We start from the raw sequence: 20,233 nt of genomic DNA, 5'->3' as shown, positions 1-20,233 counted from the left end.
AATCGATGATTCTCTCTCATCATGGATGTTTCCATCTTTCTCTCCCTCTCTCTTTCTCAATAAAAATCTATTTTTTAAAAGTTATTATTTTTTAAAAAGAATCAACCAATGAATAAATATGTAGAACAAATCAATCTCTCTCTTTCTTTCTCTCTCTCCCATCCTCTCTCTCAAATCAATTAAACACACACACACACACACACACACCCCAAAAAACCTCATATTTCTAGCCCTGGTTGGGTAGCTTAGTTGGTTAGAGCACTGTCCCAATACACCAAAGTTGCAGGTTTGATCCTTGGTCAGGGCACATATAAGAATCAACCAATGAATGCATAAACAAGGGAAATAACAAATCAATGTTTTCTCTCTCTCTCTCTCAAATCAATATATAAACTTTTTTTAAAAACCCTCAGATTTCTAGGCCTCACCCTGGATACATTGCCCCTGAATTTCAAGGCCTTACTTTTAGTCTCCCTCCTCCTTTTGGCTTTGGGAACCACTAGATGAAGAAAACTATAATTTTAACACATGAAACCTTTTTGAGAAAGCGTGCTGGTTATTGTCTCTCAGCTCCAATTCATCCTTTTTGCCTACTCTGTGAAAATGGATCCGGACCATTACATTTTTTCCCTTTGCCCACTGGCAGGATGTTAAGCTTCCTCAGGCAAGTTTTTGTAGAGACACTGGGAGGGGAAAGGTTTTCCTTCCTGGCTTCAGTGCTCCCTGAGGCATGTGTGGCTGCCCCAGGCCCAGCGTCTGAGCATGGCTTCTCCAGCACCAGGCTCCTCCTGTGCAGGGGGACCAGCAGCACCTAGCAGCCAGCAGCTTTCCCCAGCACCTACCCGCCTTGTGTGCTTTCATAGCCCAGTGCCTCCGATGAGATGCCTCTTTCTGTGAAGAACTTTTCCCAGCATCTTCCCAGGTGGTTTCCCAGCCCAGAGGGTGAATGTCTAGCAAGTTCCACCACCAGGGAGTTCAGTGGGCCAAGCCTGAATCTCAGCCGAGGGGTGGTGGTGGGGTTGTGGGGTTGGGTGTGTGTGTGTGTGTGTGTGTGTGTGTGTGTGTGTGTGTTGGGGGGGGGGGGGTTCTTCCTTAGGCGTTCTACCTTACTATCTTGGCTACCTAGTGTTCTATCGTTTCGTTGTTCCATAGTCTATTTAACCAGCCCCTATGGCAGAAACCATTGGTTGGCTCATCCAGCACTCATTTCCAATCTTTTTACTCTTGCTTCTCTATAGGCTAGATCTCTCAATACTTGCTTTCCCATCCTCCCTTGCAGCCAGTCTGCCCATCTGCTATGGCTCTGGACGAAGCGGAAGTCTGGAAGGAGTCTAGAAGCTTAGAAGAGGCTTTTGGGAAAGGACTTGCTTTTCTCACAAGGAGAACAGACACCACTCCTTCCCCTTCCTGCCTAGAATACTGATGCGGTGTCACCAGTCATGTGGTTTAGACCTCCAGACCTTTTCCTCCCTGGGGATAACATCTAGGCCTCAGCTGTATTTCAGCTCCAGGCCCAGAAAAGCCAGATAAGTGATGCCATGGCTGCCTCAGGACCAGCTGCATTGACCAATCGGTGGAGACATGACCCTGAAAGGACACACCTGGAAAGCTGATGAATATTCTATGGAGACCCTTCCCTGAGACCTCCCCAAAGATTCCCACGGGCCAGAGAGAGATACATACCCCCAAGCAAAGGACCCATTGGGAGTTCTCTCTCCAGGGAGCACATCCGTGCCATTCCCTTCCCTTTCTCCCTTCCCCACAGGCATGTATCTCCTAAACTCCAAAGGACCCCCAGGAAACTTGCAACCAGGGGAGCAATGGGCAGTAGTAGCTCATCCCGGGCTAACCCCCTGAACCTGTCTCCAAGGCCCCGTTTTCTCTGACTTCCCAGTGAGCCAGAGCAGCCCAGCCTGGGCTCTCCTGTTGCTTCTTCCATGCCCTTCTTTGTTTCACTCCCCTAAGTATATTTCTGCTACAGCCAATACATTCTGGCTTGCTTTTCTACATGTTGTCTCTTGATGGAAATCTTTCCTCCAAGAAGACAAGAACTGAGGTCTCATCGTCTCACCAGTAACAACTAGACCAGGGTTTCTCTATTGACTTTTTGGCCAGATAACAGGTGGTCATGGGGGGCTCTCCTGTGCACCCCTGGCCTCTGCCCACTGGATGCTAGTAGCACCTCTACCCAGTTGTGACGAGGCCATAGGTCTCTTGAGGGCAAAATCTTCCCCGCGTTCCCCACCTTGAGAACAGTGCTCCAGACAATTCACTGGTGGTAAATTACTCACTGAACATTTCCTAAGCATCGCAGGGGTGGGCAAACTTTTTGACTCGAGGGCCACAATGGGTTCTTAAACTGGACCGGAGGGCCGGAACAAAAGCATGGATGGAGTGTTTGTGTGAACTAATATAAATTCAAAGTAAACATCATTACATAAAAGGGTACGGCCTTTTTTTTTTTAGTTTTATTCATTTCAAACGGGCCGGATCCAGGCCGTAGTTTGCCCACGGCTGATAGCGTCTGGGTCCTGAGGGTAGGATGTGAGTAGGGAAACTATCACAAGATGTCAACCCCCTCTCTCCTATGGAAGACAGCCAACAGCCACCTGAGGTCTTGTCCACATTCCCTCTCCGGTAATCCCTCCGGCCCTCCCTTCCTTTCTTCCTTCCTTTCTTCCTGTCTTCTTACCTCCTGTTGCTCAACACAGTACATAACACACAGTCTCAATGTAAAACTTTCAAATACTCATTGCTTCCAACCTAGGGGATTCCCTAGGGGAAATGGCTATTGTTTTATTTACTTATTTATTTACTTATTTATTTTTCTTAATTTTACACCAGCGCAACCTACATGGTTGCTTTTTCTATAGTTTTAAATTTAGAAATTTCCCTTTGCACTTAGATTTTGGATACTGATCCATATCTGTACAATTCTATCTCGTTCTCTTTTAATCTGCTGCAGAGGGCCCTGGCCGGGTTGCTCAGTTACAGTGTCATCCCATACGCCAAGGTTGGGGGTTTGATCCCAGGTTGGGTACATACAAGAATCAGCCAATGAATGCATAAATGAGTGGAACAACAAATAGATCCTTCTCTCCCCCTTGCTCTCTCGCTCGCGCTCACCCTCTTAAATAAAGAAATAAAAAAATTTAAACTGCTGCAGAGTATTCTATATTACATGCATATCAACAGTTTGTAAACTGATGAGCAATTACTTTTGCAGTGTAAATAGTCTAACAAAGCTGACAATACTGTAATGTACACACTGTACATGCCTCTTTGTAAAAAAAAAAAAAAAAAAGTGGCCATCAACCAAGAAGTGGGATATACACGATTTAATAGAGACTGCCAAGTAGCCTTACAAAAAGAGCTGTAATCACTTAAAATTCCCCCCAGATGAAATTAAGAATAGCCTCGACCCCTGTCACAGACCACTTGGGTTTAAATGACCAACCTGTGAATTTAAAGTTGTGCCAATTTGCTCTCATTAGCGTTTCAATTTGGAGGGTCATCTTGTAAAATGCAAATTTCTTAGTCCAACTTTAAGAAACCTTTCTGTAGCTCTCCATTGCTTTCAGAATAAAGTTCAAATTCCTTAGCATGGCTAACACCATCCCGGAGGTTCCTTCCTCCAGAAAACCTTCTCTCCTCTGGGCTGAGTTGCCTCTGGTGTCTTCACAGCCTCAAGACACCTGTCCCCGGTTTGGGGAGCGCCGGGCCCAGCGCAGCGCAGCGCAGCACTCTGGTCTGTTGAAAGGGGTGACAGCGAGCAGGGACAGCATCTAGATTCTAGAAGATCATCCCTGATTCCAGCCCCTGCAGCTCAATAATTGCTGAAAGCGCGAGGCCGCTGCCTGAGTGAGGCCTGGGGATGGAGTGGGTGGGGGGCAGCGGGGCGCTCTCACTTGGCTCCCGGGGCCAGGCCCGCGTTGGGGGGCAACTGGGACGCGCCCGGATGCCACCGAGCGGCTGCCCCGCGCCCCAACAGAGACGCTCCACGTGCTTCCCTTCCACGTGGCTCTGCAAAACTTATCCGATAAGTCTTATCGGGAGCCCCCCTCCCGCAGGGTCACATGCCTGCAATGCGAACGGCCCCAGGCGTGCCTTTGTATTTCCATGGAAAATGCTCCTGGTCACCAACAGGGGGCCCAGCGATAGGCTCAGAGACGTGGACTGGACGCGGCCGGCGCGCCGCTGAGCCCTTGAACTGTTTCGGGAAATCCTGGGGGTGTCCACAGAAGAGTTTGACAAGTTACCTTTTAAAGACGGAATGGCCGGGAGAAATAAGCGCCCCCTCCTCCCCAGCGATTAGAAAACCGAATGACAATGGCCGTGACGCACGGGGCGTTGCTTGGGAGCCCAAGCGGATCAGAGAGCCTGCAAACTGCCGCCCCTCGGCGACAGCAGAAAGGGGAAACCTCAGCAACACCCACGCGGCTCCTTCGGGCCGACCTGCAGCAGCACTTGCCCCAAACGGCAGGGCTGAAATGTGCGTTCTCCAGCTCAACAGCAGCTTTCACGCGCGACTTTTCACTTCTTTCACGGGGGTTACCTTCTCCTTGGCTTTCCCTTAATAGTTGTCCGCGCTAGTGCAGACTAATGGGGGGGGGGGGGGCGCGAGCCAGCAAGTGCCCTTCGGCATGGAAATAAAAAGTTGTCATAAGAAGAAACAAACAAGGGGAAAGTTTACCACTTGGTTCCCCTGGTACCGATCTGCGCAAAAGGCGGGAGAGGGGCCGCAGGGGCCGGATCTAACACGGGAGGGAAAGAAGGAAAAAGGACCCAGCCCCGGACCGGAGAGGCTCAGAACCGCCCCTGAAGGCACGGGGGCCCTAGGGCTCGGTCTCCTTGGTGCCGTCCAACCCCCGTGTCAATCAGCTCTTTCTCGCGTTGCGATTGGCCGAGGCCTTCCTTGGCCTCCCTTGTTCCCACCTCCTAGTTGCTTGGGGTTTACTTCCCCAAAGTACACGGGCCCCACCTTGTGGAGCAACCGCTCATGCAATGGAAAACGGATCTCCGCCCAGGGTAAGACGTTTCAACGAATGGGAGCGGCCCCAAGCATTTATTGGCCATTGTGGATATCTGTCAGAAAACTTCCCGCCCTCCTTTCCACCTTCCCTTTAAGTAATTGGTCCCTCTCTATGCCAATCCGTTACTAGGGAAACGAGATCCTGACAGTCTCATAGGCATGAGTCAAAGCCAATCAAGAGTCACGCCTTCATCCTGAGTCGATATCCAATGGCTGCTCGAGGAGCCCAGAGGACGCAGTCGGGATTGGTCGCCAGCCTGCCGCAACAAGTTAGGCTGCGTCGCGCTTATATAGACCGGCGACGGAGCACGCGTGTGCGGACGCAGTTGCGTGAGGGCTTTTTCTCCTTCCTCCGAGCAGTGGAGCAAAGCTTGTTCCTCTCCCGCTCAGCCGCGCAGGTACGCCGGGGTATGGGCGGGGCCGTGCGGCCCGGGGTCGAGGAAGAGCGGCAGCGGTTGTGAGAGGGAGGCGAAGACCGAGCGGCGCCCGTGTGAGGCGCGCCCCCCCTTCAACGGCCGCAGGCGGGCGCACGGGCGCGCGGAGGCTCTCCGCCCCTCTGCCCCCCCCCCTCCCCGGGCCGGCGCGCGTGGCCGTGTCCGCCGCGTGCGCGTGCCGCGCCCAACTGCCACGCGGGGCGAGAGCGAGCCGCGGCCGCCGCCCGGGGTCCCAGGGCAATCTCCAGGGCTCGCCCGCGTTTCCCGCCCGCCTCCCCACGCGCCAGCGGGTCTTTCCTCCCCTGGCGAGGGGGCTCCAGCGTGGCCGGGGCCAGAGGAGGAGGCTTTTATTCGGGGGCGGGAGCGTCACGAAAGTGCGATAAGAAAAGGATTTTGCGACCGGGAGGCAGAAGTGCTGCTCTTTGGTTTTCCAGGGAGTAAAGGGGGAGCAGCGGGTGCATGCATGGGTGATGCGTGGTCTTAACGAATTCTTCCCGAGCCCTTATTGTGTGCCAGGCACTGTGTGGAGCCACTTGTGTGCCTCTCGTGTACTCCCGCAACCTGGGGAGGTCGGTGCGATGACTTTCCTCATTTTACAGCGGACTCGGAGGTCCCGCGGTGGAGGGACATGGTCAGAGGCATGCAGACGGTAAGGGGCAGGTGCTTGTTTGCACCCAGGTGGCCTGACTCCTGGTCCCCGAGCCTCTTTTATTCTTCATTCCAGCGTCCGATGTGGTCCCCGGGCACCTTGGCCCCCAGAGCACCGGGGGTCCCCTGGGGACAGCATCCGCCCGAACGGCCCTGCTGCGAAGGCTGCGGCGGCGTTTGTGCTTGAGCCAGTCCGGGGCTTCCAGGGAGACCAGGGTCGGACGTGGGCTGAAGACAAAGGGAGAGAAAGCGTTTGGGCTTCCTTTCTGTTTGTGTTCTCGTAGGTAGCTGAGGGGTGTGCTGCCCTGAAAGCTCCCGGGAAAAGCATCCGATCGAACGAGTAAGTGCAAGGGAACATGGACAGTGTTCCTCGTCTGATTTGAAACTCACAGCGTGATGATGGGAAATTCCCGCCAGCAGGAAGTTAGGCTCCGATATGAGACCCTGAATCATTTCTCTCTCTTAAAAAAAAATCGGAGCAGACTTTTGAGAAAGACCTGCGAGAACATAGTTTAACTTCCTCGTTTTATATAATTGAAGAAAAATGAGGTTCAGAGCCATGAGTTTCAGACCTCGGCAGCATGTGTGGGTTAAAACTTGAAATAGGAATGGGGAGGAGGGTGCTCAGTTGCAGTGTAAATCTGGCTTATGCCAGGTGAATTGGGGTGACTGAGGTGTGGGCAGTCTTTACCCTGGTAGGTAGGTGGGATATACTGTGGATGACGGCCTATCTGCATTCAGTTCATTATTTGGCATTTACGTACTGTTAGGCTCCTGTGTATATGCAGACACAGAAGACACTTTCAAAGACCTGAGTGTATATTTTTCTAGTAAAGTTACATTTTAGTTTTTTGAGAGCCAGTATATTCTCTTGGCTTCATGAAATAGTAAATGTTCCTGTGTTGCAGGTCCAAGTCATTACACCACAGATGTCTCTATTGAGATAAAAGTACAGTAAAAGTTTTGAGACTTAATTCATTTGAATTTTGATTGGGATGGCTTTCAATTTTTTTTTTTTTAAGAAATTTACCTATTTTGTGTATATAGACACTTTTTAGGATTGGTCTTGATTTTTTTTGCAGTCAGAGAGAACACATAATTTAATCTTTGTAAGTAAATTTAAAAAACTATCAGGAAGCTTAATATTTGTGTGTCCATTTACCAAATACTTTCCATGTTTCTTAACAGAAAGTAGCAGTAAATATAGGATTGAAATTTTGTATTGAAAAGTTGTATCTATGTTGGTGTTGCCATAAATAACAGATTGCCTTAGAATATAATATTGTTTTACTTGGAACTTGCCTTCCTGTAGCAGTGCCATTTACCTGCAATTAGACATCGGTTTAACTATTGATTTAGCATTTTAAGTTAGCAAATGTTAAACACTATAATGACCTATATTTAAACTGAGTTTGAGTCCAGCTAATTTTGTTACTGCTTGAGGTAAGACATACCAATGAAATTATCTTATGCATTAATTGGGGGGAAATTTTGTTACTTTCCCCTTCAAATTCTTTAAGAAATAAAACCCTGGCCGAAACCGGTTTGGCTCAGTGGATAGAGCGTCAGCCTGCAGACTGAAAGGTCCCAGGTTCGATTCCGGTCAAGGGCATGTACCTTGGTTGTGGGCACATCCCCAGTAGGAGGTGTGCAGGAGGCAGCTGATCGATGTGTCTCTCTCATCCATGTGTGTCTCTCATCGATGTTTCTAACTCTCTATCCCACTCCCTTCCTCTCTGTAAAAAATCAATAAAATATATTAAAAGAAAAAAAAATAATTAAAAAAAGAAATAAAACCCTGTTCTTGGCCTCAGGCAAATGGTTATTAGTTGAGCAGGAATATGAAAACTGATACTTCACAAATTGGTAGCCCAGTTGATCTCTTGTGCATTCACTTATCAAGAACAAGTGATTTTTGAAGAAAAGTTGTAATAATGCAAGACTTAGGTGCCATCTTGATTCCCAGCCAAGTCAGAGGTTACTTTTATTATTGTTAAACCCTTTCAATATAAGCTTTTGTGCTTCTTCTAACTGGTGGAAAAGTAGGCAGTTCTTTGTTCTTTATTTAATTCAGTTGCAGTTCTCAGCTGACAGTCTGCTAAGGGAACATCAGGAGATGTGGAAATGTTGGTGACCTACTTTGCAGCAGGTTTTTTTTTGTAATTTACATTATTTTATTTTACTTGTTTTAGTACTTTGAATAGAAAATAAAGGGCAGAGCTTAGTTTTAAATTTTTACAGGTTTTTTAAAAAAACCATTTGTTCTTTTATTTTTTTAAATATTTATTGATTTCAGAGAGGAAGAGCGAGGGAGAGAGATAGAAACATAAATGATGAGAATCAATGATCAGCTGCCTCTTGCACATCCCCCACTGAGGATTGAGCCTGCAACCTGGACAAGTGACCTTGACTGGAATTGAACCCAGGACCCTTCAGTCCGCAGGCGGATTCTCTATCCACTGAGCCAGATCAGCTAGGGCTTCTTACAGGTTTTTGAATTGTATATGGCTCTTAGGACGGATAAGGAAATGTTTAATTAAAAGATGAAATTTAATATAAAGCCTGAATTTGTGACCTAAATAAATTTTTTCTTTTTGCCAGTTTAATAAAATTACTCACTTGACCTTACAGCAAATATTGTTTTTTAAGATAATATTTCAGAATTTATGCATTGTATGTTCATTTAGTAGTGCTTTAAGACTGCTTTGGAGCCCTAGCTGGTGTGGCTCAGTTGGTTAGGCGTTGTCCTGTGTACTGAAGGGTTGCCATTTCCATTCCTGGTGAGGGCACATGCTCCAGTTTCAGCTCTACTCCGTGGAGGGGGGCAGGCAGGAGGCAGCTGATTAATGTTTTGCTCTCACATCCATGTTTCTCTCTCCCTCTCTCTCTCTAAAAATCAATACAAAAATCTTAAAGAGCCCTAGCTGGTTTGGCCCAGTGGATAGAGCATTGGCCTTCGGACTGAAAGGTCCTGGGTTCAATTCTGGTCAAGGGCATATGTGCAGAAGATCAATGATTCTCTCTCCTCATTGATGTTTCTATCTTTCTCTCCCTCTCCCTTCCTCTCCGAAATCAATCAATCAAAAAATAAAAAAATTAAAAAGGATATCACTTCCAAAAAGAACATTAAAAAAAATCTTAAAGAAAAAGACTGCTTTGCATAAAACTTAATTGACTTTACAAAGGAAGATAATGGTCAGAGTAGGTAGGCTAAAAAAACCAAACTGCTCTTTTCTCCCCTGGCTAATCAGTTCTTAACATCTAGTGTGCAAAACCTTTCGTGCAATAATGTCCTTTCAGCCATGTAGTTACATTTACATTGAGCAACTGTAATCTCACTTGTAGTTGGTGATCACACTGTGGCACTTAACCAGGTTTATGTTGTTATTTTTATTTTATTTTTTTGTTAATCCTCACCCGAGAATATTTTTCCATTGGTTTTTAGAGAGTGGAAGGGAGAGGGAGAGAAAGAGAATCATGGATTGGTTGCCTCCTGCAGGTGCCCAACCGGGGCCAGGGATTGAACCTGCAACTGAAGTATGTGCCCTTGACCATAATCGAATCTGAGACCCTTCAGTCCGTGGGCTGACGTTCTCTATCCACTGGGCCAGAATCGGCAGGCAGGTTTATGTTTTTAAATCTCAAAAATAAGCTTTTTGTTTACTTAAAATTTTTTATTTTAAGTATTATTGGATACCTTGTCTGGCCTTGATTGGAAAAGCTAAATTGCAAGCCAAGTGATAACGGTGAAGAGCTAGGAGTAATTGGTACGTGATGAGTGGGTTTTATAAAGCAGAAAGTAAATATGAAAAATGCTGTGGCTTTAGTAAGTTCTTATTTTTTAATAATATATTTTTATTGATTTCAGAGAGGAAGGGAGAGGAAGAGAGATTGAAGGGGAGAGAGAATCACTGAATCACTCACTGATCGGCTGCCTCTCCTGCACGCCCACTACTGGGGATGGAGCTTGAAACCCGAGCCATGTGCCTCTGACCAAAATCGAACCTGGGACCCTTCAGTTGGCTCTATCCACTGAGCTAAACCAGCTAGGGCAGTAAGTAAGGTCTTTACATGATAGATTTCCCCTTCTGTCCTTGGGCCAATCTCATAATATTGCTTAGCTGTTTAACCTGTGTGCTATTGAGGTATTTAAAAAATATTAGATGGTTCAGAAAAAGAAAGCTGGCATCCTGGATGGGGCACATTTTGTAGGTATGTCATTCTTGGTGGCTGTTAACTTAAGTGGCTATGAATATAACAGCATTGTATATTTGTGTGGCCCTTTACATGTTTTAAAATTGCTTTCACATATCTTAGATTTGCCCATGTTTTTACTTAAAAAGAGAACTGATAATTTGATATTCAAATTGTTGTCTAAACTATTTTGTAAAGCATGTGGTGTATCTAGCTATTCAGAAAAAAACCTGAAGGATTCAGAATCTGGATGGCGTGAGTGTGACACTTATCTGTCCGGGGCTGTGCCTCAAGTACACACCATGTTTGAACTGTGAGCTTGCTCTTAGGGTTTCCTGGAGTGTATCCCCTATGCTGTATGATCTAAAGGCTAGGAAGTTCATGTTTCTAGGAATTTCATAGGTGAAGCATTAGTAGTAACTATACAGGATCTTCTTGATAAGAAAGAATAGATAGTTGCTTAATTTTAAACACAGCTGACTTAACTTTTAATTTTGGAATGGGAAAGGGATGCTAAAAAACAAGAAAAGCTGGTGCATGTTATGTTTTGTAATTTCTGTCTTGAAGTTTTTATCTTTCAGGAAAAGTTTTTTTTGAGATTGATAAATTTTAGATTTATATAAGAGTTGGAATGCAATGTAGAGACATCTTTTTTTTTAAAATCCTCACCTGAGGATATGTGTTTTTTGAGGCTCTGTTTTTAATGTGGGTTTCAATGGGCTGCCTTCCATATGTGCCCTGACCTGGGATTGAACCTGCAATCTTTAAGTGTACTGTTGATGCTCCAACCCAATGAATCACACCAGCCATGGCCAGAGACATCTTATATAGACTTGGTTCACCTTCCCTAATGTTAACATCTTACATAATCATGAATTTCGTGCACTGGGTCTCTAGTATTTGGAATAAAATGATATAAACATTTTCACATTTTCTAGTAGTTTTTCTCAAGGGAAATATTCCTGATGACTATGATGAGTAAAAATTGTTTCAGAAATACAAATTCTGTTCAGCAAACTAATTTTCCTAGCATAAGAATAAATTATCAGTGTTTAACAGAAAAGTAAAACTTAATGATAATATTTTTGTTGTTTTTTTGTTAAGTCTCACCTAAGGATATTTTCCCATTGATTTTTTTAGAGAGAGTCTAAGGGAGGGGGAGAGACAGAGAGTCACATCGACGGGGCCTCAATCGAACCTGGGACCCTTCAGTCTGCAGGCCGACGCTCCACCCACTGAGCCAAACCTGTTAGGGCTAATGCTAATTTTTTAAAAACAGAGCAGAAGTTTTTACACCTAACAGGGCTTAGACAGACCTAAAACTACTGTATTTCCAAGATGCATGTTTTAAAAGTTAAGATATTAAGATGTGTACTTGATTTAGTTTTAGTTTTACAGTTTGACTGGACAGTTACATTCTGTGGGCACACAGACAAGTCTTCCTACATAGCATTAGTATAGGTGGACTACTATACTTGACCTTTCTAAAAAGGTTAAGTTTTACATTGAATGCTTGGGCTTCTGTATTTCAGAATTACAAAAATTCTTCTTTTCACAGGAAATCTACATTTTTATATTGCTAGCAGAATACATAAATTGTCTTCTAAGTGACAGAAAAGGATGGGATGTAGAAATGCTTTCTTTTATCATAGTTAATAATTATAATATTAATAGTACTAAAAGCTAACATTCAGTGCTTACTGTCTACCAGACTTTTAATTCTTATAATTAGGATTTTAATTTTACAGATGAAAGAACTGAGGGGCACAGATAGCACGTTACTAGCCCATGAGCACAGCTGGTGAATGGAGTTGAGGATTTTCCCCAGTGAAAGCATTAAAGAAAATTTGGGGGTACCTTTTGTTGTATTTCCAATACTCATTTACTATTTTTAAAATAGAGCACTCAATTTCTAAGTTCATTTCTCATGTTTTGCTTCTTTTAATCATTACTAAGTGGTCAATTTTGTCTTTAATTCTTAGGGTAAAGAATGATTCCCTTTTCCTAACCTAGCACCTTTTTAGTATTTCCAGAAAAATATTTTAAGGGAAAGTATAAAATTTAAAAAATACATATTTCCTGTTCCTTTGCGTTGAGTATAATTTTGGGATATCATGACATTCATAAATACTGGGAATATTATAAACTTAGATATAAAATTAGTGGAAAGTGAACTTCCTTTAGTGAAAAATGAGTGCTTCTCCTCTTCCCTTTATTTTTCCCAGGTCCTGTTTCTTTCATCTCTAATCTTTCTAGTCTATAATGATTTCAGTTTATATCATTCTTAGGAATATTATTATTATTTTAAAAATATGTCTTTATTTGATTTTAGAGAGAGAGGAACATTGATGTGAGAGAAACATCAGTCAGTTACTTCCCACATGCATCCCTACCAGGGACCGAACCCACAACCTGGGCATGTGCCCGACAGGGAATCAAATTGGTGACCTTTAAGTGTACGGGACAGTGTTCAACCAATTGAGCCACATGGGTCAGGGCAGGAATATTATTACTATCATTATTTAAAATTCTTACTGAATATATCAGGCTGACATTGGTTAATAAAATTATATAGGTTCCAAGTGTTCAATTCTATAATACATTATATATTGTATTGTGTTCACATTAAAAATCAAGTCTCCTTCCATCACCATTTATCCCCCCTTTATCCTCTTCTTCCTCTCACCCCCTTTCTCTCTGGCAGTCACTGTACTTTGTTGTCTGTGTAAAATATACACAGATGACATATTGTGGGTTTGGTCCCTGGTAGGGATGCGTGTGGGAGGTAACTGACTGATGTTTCTCTCACATCAATGTTCCTCTCTCTCTAAAATCAAATAAAGACATTTAAAAAATAAATAAAATAATGATAATAATCCTAGAAATGATATATCCTGTTTCTCTGAAAGCAGTGTAATAAGGGAGTGATCTCCACATTGGAATTGTTTGGAATGTTTGTTTAACGAACTTACTGTGTCTTGGGAGAATGACTTCTTTTAGGAAGTCTTCAGCCTGGGGATTGCAATAGTAAGACGTTTCCTACTTCTGATTTTGGTACGTGCATCATAGTCTAACCAATAATCTTTCCATTGATGGGTGTATACTGTTATGTTAGGAACAGCCAGACTCCATAGTTGTATAAATTTATAAAACCTCTTTTAAAAGGACACGGTGTTCCAGGAGTGTTTAGTAAATGAGGGAGAATGTTGCAACTTTTTAACATGGGTTTTCATTAATAGTTTATAATTGTCACAATGAATCAGTGATTGGCAAAACACCACCTTTTCTGAAATGAATCCATTTGAGTCTGTTTACTTTCATTTTAGATTTGATAGAATTGAGAGTTATGACAAACAAGAGTGAGATTAATGACTTTATTATCAGGAGATATGGCATTAGTTCACATATTTTTCATAGCTTGTGTTTTATGTTTGGGCCAGAAACAATGATGAATATTTCAGAGAGATGATTTACCAAATAGAATTTTTCTAATTAGGATAGAGTTTGTCTGCATAGACTCAGATCTTTTGGGCTCAAATTGCCTACATTTTCTGCATTTCTTTTTTACTGAGAATGGTGATTAAATAGAGACACTTATTTGCAAAACTTTAAGTGTATGATCTTAGATTACCTAAGAACTTCCCTAAACATTTTGTAGTCACTGATTAGTGGTTTAATCTTAATTATTTCAATACATTTTATGATGTCTTCAGGATTTTTTTAATATCACATGCAAAAATAGCTTTATTGACACATGCCCAAATGCTATCTTTTTTTTCCTTATTTTTTCCCATCACCATTTATCCCCCCTATACCCTCTTTACATCCACACCCCCCCCCCCCCCAAAAAAAGAGTCAGGATTTTTTTTTAAAGGTGGAAATCTTTTTTTTTTTTGAATTTTTGAGGCATACTTTACAAACAGTAAGATCATAGAATGTAAAGGTTCAGTATGAGAAGTCATATACATGTAACTGTCACCTTAATAGATGCATTTTTCTCACCCTAACCAGTTCCCGTGATCCTATTCTGTCAGTTCTCTCTCAGGCAACTATCTTCTAGCCACCTTAACCTTAGTTTTTTCTTTTCTTTTTTTTTTTTTTTTTATATTTTATTGATTTTTTACAGAGAAGAAGGGAGAGAGATAGTTAGAAACATCGATGAGAGAGAAACATCGATCAGCCGCCGCCTGCACATCTCCCACTGGGGATGTGCCCGCAACCCAGGTACATGCCCTTGACCGGAATCGAACCTGGGACCTCTCAGTCCGCAGGCCGATGCTCTATCCACTGAGCCAAACCGGTTTTGGCCTTAGTTTTTTCTTAACCTTTAAAGAAACAATGTTATGCCTGCTATCTTAATCTAAATTATACAAACCCTGACAAATGGATGGTCAATATTAATTTTGTTTGCATAAAATTTTAACCTCCTTTTTTGTGAGACTGTTGAATGAAAGAAAACTTTTATTTCCTATTATGTTTCAGCTACTATTAAGTTTTAGGAGTAGAGAGTTATGTAAGAAATGATCTCTATTCTTAAGAAATGTAACATGTAAAGGGTGTCCCAAAATTCACGCAAGAAGTAATTTTGATAGAAAACACAGGTTTATAATGAAAAATTGTAAATTTTATTGATTCATAAAGTATACAGTATAGGGTTATGTATGGAATAGCATATCAGGTAAATGGCCTCAGAGAGCTTCTCTAAATGTCCCATTCGTGACCATGGTGCCGAATCGATGTCCCTGGACTCTCAGCAACACTCTCATGAACTGCTTCGATGTTTTGTGTTGAACGACTTGTTGAAGGACGGCCAGAGTGTGTAAGATCACTAATTGATCCAGTCTCCCTAAAGTTTTTAATTAATCTCTTCACAGTTGATGAAGTTAAATCATTATTCCGACCATATTTTGCACGAAAATTGCGAACTGTAGCTGCCCCAACCTTCATTATTTTTAAAAATATTGCTCAACAATGAAAACACGTTGTTCTTTCGTGTAGCGCTCCATTTTTAATAGCCCTGAACTGTCAGCTGTCATGCTATCTATTAAAATACTCTTTATTTTAGTCACGTGGATATAATTTTTCCCCCAGCTTTTTTTTTTTTTTTAATATTTTTTATTGATTTTTTACAGAGAGGAAGGGAGAGGGATAGAGCGTTAGAAACATCGATGAGAGAGAAACATAGATCAGGTGCCTCCTGCACACTCCCTGCTGGGGATGTGCCTGCAACAAAGGTATATGCCCTTGACCGGAATCGAACCTGGGACCCTTGAGTCCGCAGGCCGACGCTCTGTCCACTGAGCCAAACCAGTTTGGGCCCCCCAGTTTTATTGAGAAATAATTGCCAAGAACATTATTTTTAAATACTGCTACAGTTTCTCTTGGGCTTGTTGTTCAATGTTTATTATAAAAATGCTTAAAGGAGAGACTTCAAGAGCCAAAGCTTTCATTTTAGTGGAACCACATGTGCCGGTGGTATCCTAATCCTAATATATAAAAAGCCAGGGGCTGTCATGACCGAAACAACCAGATGGACAACTAAACAGCAGGCTGCATGGGGCAACAAAGCTGGCAGGGGGGTTAGTGAGGGACAACCAAATGACAACAGCAGGCTGTGTGGGGCGACCAGGCTGGCAGGGGTGCAGGGGACAGTTGGGGGCAACCAGGCCAGGGGAGGGCAGTTGGTGGCGACCAGGCCGGCAGGGGGGTAGTTGGGGGTGACCACACCAGTGGGGGGGGAGGGGCAGTTAGGGGCAACCAGGCCAGCAGGGGGGACAGTTGTGGGTGACCAGGCCGGCAGGGGAGGATAGTTAGGGGTGACCAGGTCGGCAGAGGGGGTCAGTTGGGGGTGACCATGGTGGCAGGGGGGACAGTAAGGGGCGACTGGGCCTTCAGGGGCGGCCAGTTAGGGGTGACCAAGCCTGGCAGGTGGGGCAGTTGGGGAGATCAGGCAGGCAGGCAGGTGAGCAGTTAGGACAGGGGTGGGCAAACTTTTTGACTCAAGGGCCACAATGGGTTCTTAAAGTGGACCGGAGGGCCGGAACAAAAGCATGGATGGAGTTTTGTGTGAACTAATATAAATTCAAAGTAAACATCATTACATAAAAGGGTACGGTCTTTTTTTTTTTTTTTTTTTTAGTTTTATTCATTTCAGACGGGCGCGGGCCGTTTGCCCACGGCTGAGTTAGGAGCCAGTGGTCCTGAACTGGATTGGAGAGGGTGCAGGCAGGGCCCCCCCCCCGCCCCCGCCCCACTGCTGTGCACGAATTTCGTGCACTGGGCCTCTAGTACATAAATAAGCCTTGGAGGCAACCCTGATGATCAGCATTAAAACTTTTAACTTTAGTACCAGAGTATTGAAAATTTGGTTTCCATGTAGCTATATTGCATGTTTCTGAAGTTGAAAATTTCAACCCCAAATAAAGTACCATCTGAAAATTCAGAAATGGTAATTATAAACCTATTTCCAAAATACTCAATTATGTTAAGTTATTAAACTAATAAAATCGATGTTTGGAAACTTGTTGAATTATACGTATTTCTTTGATAAGTTTCAGAATTATAGCAGTTAAGAAAAATGCACTAATGTGATGAAGATAAATTTAGCATATAAATATGTTTGACTTTACTTACTTGGTTTTATGGTGATGAGCTGAAATAAAATGTTGATGATAATGGTTCAGTGAAACCAATAATGAGCTTTTAAAATTCTTTTAATTTGAATTATCTAGGTAATCTCACAGAAAGAGAAATTCTAGAGGTGGTCTAGAGGTTTTAATTTTTTTTTTTACCTTTGATATACAACCTAAAGGATTTTCAGGATTTTTGCATAGGAAGATTGGATGTGAGAAATAGTATTTGATAAAATGTTACTTAGAAATTTATATTTTAATGAGACTTCTTGACAGTATCAAAGGACGAAGTTAGGTTGATGTTACTAGTCTAGTAATGCTGACATTTGTAATATTGCTTAGTGAATAAGAGCATATGGTACTGAAGAGAAGGTAGTGCAGTTAGCGGAAAAAGATAGGAGTAGGCCAGTGTGGCTCAGTGGATGGAGCATCAGCCCGTGCACCAAAGGGTCTTGGGTTCAATTCAGGTTAAGGGCACTAAAAAAAAAGATCGGTGTTTACTTAATTATACCGTTTTCTTTCTCTGGTTTATCTGTCCTGTTATGAAGGTTCCCTTTAAATTGCTTTTTATATTGTGGATATATTGTCTATTTTAAATGAGACAGGGAAGCAAAACTTTCTGTTCAGCCTCAGTATATTTGAAAATATGTAAATACAACTTAATGGAATAAAAATGATATTAACTTCACCAGTTTCTGAGGGATTGGAAGACCCGTTCAACATTTTGAAATTAGTTGTGAGATCTGGGAATTTTTCTTTTAATCCGATATTGGGTCAGATGTTAGTGATTTTTCAATAGAGAAGCTAAGCCCCCCCCCGCCCCCCCTTTTTTTTTTAACATTTAACATTTATTTATTTATTGTTTTTGTTAATCCTCACCCGAGTATATTTTTCCATTGATTTTGATTTTTTTTTTAGAGAGAATGGAAGAGAGGGCAAGACAGAAACATTGATGTGAGGGAAACATCAATTGGTTGCCTCCTGCAGGAGCCCTGACCCGGGCCAGGGCAGAGCCTGCAACCAAGATACATGCCCTTGACTGGAATTGAACCCGTTACGCTTTGGTTCACAGGCTAATGCTCTATCCACTGAGCCAAACCACCTAGGGTGAGAAGCTAAGCCCTTTTAAGAAAGGAAAATTTATATGGGAACTCTCATATATAAAGTGTAGTCGCTCTGGTTTAAGCATGAATGGGAAATCTTAAAACTCAGAAACTACAGGCTAGATGACTATTAAGAACCTTTAATATCCAACTGTAATCTGTAAGTTCCGAAGAATCTAGGATCAGTAAAAACATCAGGAATTACCTTTTTCTGGACCAAGAGCCAGGGGAAAAAATAAGCAATTTTGCATTCTGTCTCAGGTTAGTCTACTTTAAGTTTATTAGTTTAAGACTTGGGATCCAAATTCTTGTTACTGATATCCTCATAACCATGCCTGCAGGCAAACTACTCTTCAGTATGACTGGGAAACTATTTCATAGTGTCTGTAATTTGGGGAAAATGCTGAACAGGCCTTCAACTAATTTCTTAGATTCTGGTGAAACAAGTAAGTAGGACAGATTTAAGAATAATGAGGATGGGGACAGCTGTAATAATGTCAACAATAAAAATAAAGTTTAAAAAAAAGGAAAAGAAAAAAATGAGGAAATGCAGTGGGTGAGGATAAACATATCTCCACAAACTGCTTATGCAGGAATTGACAAACCAAACTCAGTCCATTTTGCCCATCCTTTAGAAAACTGAAATAAAATTTGTCTCCTTAATTGATACTGTAATTAATCTGTATATATGCCTTTGCGTTTAAATTCAAGATAATTTTATCTTTTAAGTGAAAATTTGGGATTATCTCACACCAAAGTTTTTCTTTCCTTTTTTTTAAGTTTGAATTTTTTTTCAATAACAGTTTACTTTCAATATAATTTTGTATTAGTTTCAGATGTACAGCAGAGTGATTAGAAAATCATATCCTTAAAGTTCTTTTAAAATAATAACTGACAATAATTGAGGACTTCTGTCAGGTGCCTTTCTTAACATTCAAAGGTACTAACTTTAAATCATCATGATAATTTTGAGGTGATAGGGATTATTTTGTTGCGTAAAAACATTTTGTTTGTTAACTTTTTTTACCCACATTATTTTCAGATTATTTTTGGTCCCATTATAGAATAAATTGAGCATATTTAGGACTTCCAGGTTTTGTTTTTAAAGATACCAAATATTTCCCTGACTTAGTTTGATTAAAAATGTGATAGTATGTGCCCATATGTCTTAAGCTATATTTATTGTTTGATTTTATCATCCTCAAATGAAATAGTTGCATAAATAAGAATATGTTTGTAATTTATAACTCGAATACTCTGGGTTAAATTAATTTGGAAAATTATGGTAGATGGAAATATGTACCTTTGAGTTTCTTATATTCAGTTTAAGAAAATTGAATATTGGGAATAATGATGAATTAATTCTTTATAGTGATTTTTTTTCTCCCAGTATTTCTCTGATTACAATTAATTTCAGTTTATAAAATATCACCTGGTCTGTGTGTTTTGTTTTTATAATAATTATTTCTTTTTAAAACCAAGAATTTCTGAAGTGATCTTGTCTTTACTTTTGAGTTGGTTTTAGCTAAATGATTATCTTCTCCCCTGCTGCTTTTTCCCTTTGTACTTGATCTTTCCAGTTGAACACATTTAATTGCTGTTTTTTTCCAGGTTGAACTGACCAAAGCAATGGTTATGGAGAAGCCTAGTCCCCTGCTGGTCGGGCGGGAATTCGTGAGACAGTATTACACACTGCTGAACCAGGCCCCAGACATGCTACACAGGTAAAAGTTGTTCTCCTTCAAATGTTGTTTTCTAGTATGTGGTTATTTATCCTTGAAATTCTCTTATTCATCCTTCACATAAAGGGTTGTTGCATAATAGTGCTTTCTTTTCATTGATTTATTGGGATGACATGGGTTAATGAAATTATATGGATTTCAGGTATGCAGTTCTACAGTACATCATCTATCTGTATTTTATATTGTATGTTTACCATCCCAAGTCAAAATGTCTAATGGTGCTTTATATAAGTGCCAATAAATTGTGGTTGTTAAAATGATACCATTTTATTTATTTATTTTTAAAATTTTATTTTCTTGTTTAAAGTATTACAAATAGTACATATGTCTCCTACAATGATACCATTTTAAATCAAATATACAAATGTTATTATTACTAGAAGCCCGGTGCATAGATTTGTGCACCAGTGGGGTCCCTCAGCATAGCCTGCGGGGATTTGGCTGAAAC

General features: G+C 41.9%; 1 protein-coding gene across 7 annotated transcripts in view; it reads left to right on the top strand.

Moving 5' to 3' along the window:
- Positions 1-5,287: 5,287 nt before the first annotated feature.
- The window catches only part of G3BP1 (G3BP stress granule assembly factor 1), a 41,546-nt gene continuing 26,600 nt past the window's right edge, over positions 5,288-20,233 (top strand). For 2 of the 7 annotated variants that reach the window (XM_036312113.1, XM_036312114.1), the window contains exons 1-2: positions 5,288-5,430; positions 19,655-19,767. In XM_036312113.1, the coding sequence (XP_036168006.1) occupies positions 19,673-19,767 (95 nt within the window). In that variant the 5' untranslated portion in view covers positions 5,288-5,430; positions 19,655-19,672. Of the gene's footprint in view, positions 5,431-5,472; positions 6,116-6,398; positions 6,455-9,982; positions 10,169-19,654; positions 19,768-20,233 lie in introns of those variants that run through there. The other 5 variants (XM_036312117.1, XM_036312119.1, XM_036312116.1 and 2 more) reach the window with 5 other exon arrangements.

The sequence above is a fragment of the Myotis myotis genome, unplaced genomic scaffold (assembly GCF_014108235.1).
Source record: "Myotis myotis isolate mMyoMyo1 unplaced genomic scaffold, mMyoMyo1.p scaffold_m19_p_6, whole genome shotgun sequence".
NCBI classification, from domain to species: domain Eukaryota; kingdom Metazoa; phylum Chordata; class Mammalia; order Chiroptera; family Vespertilionidae; genus Myotis; species Myotis myotis.
This window is presented reverse-complemented; position numbering and strand designations above follow the sequence as displayed.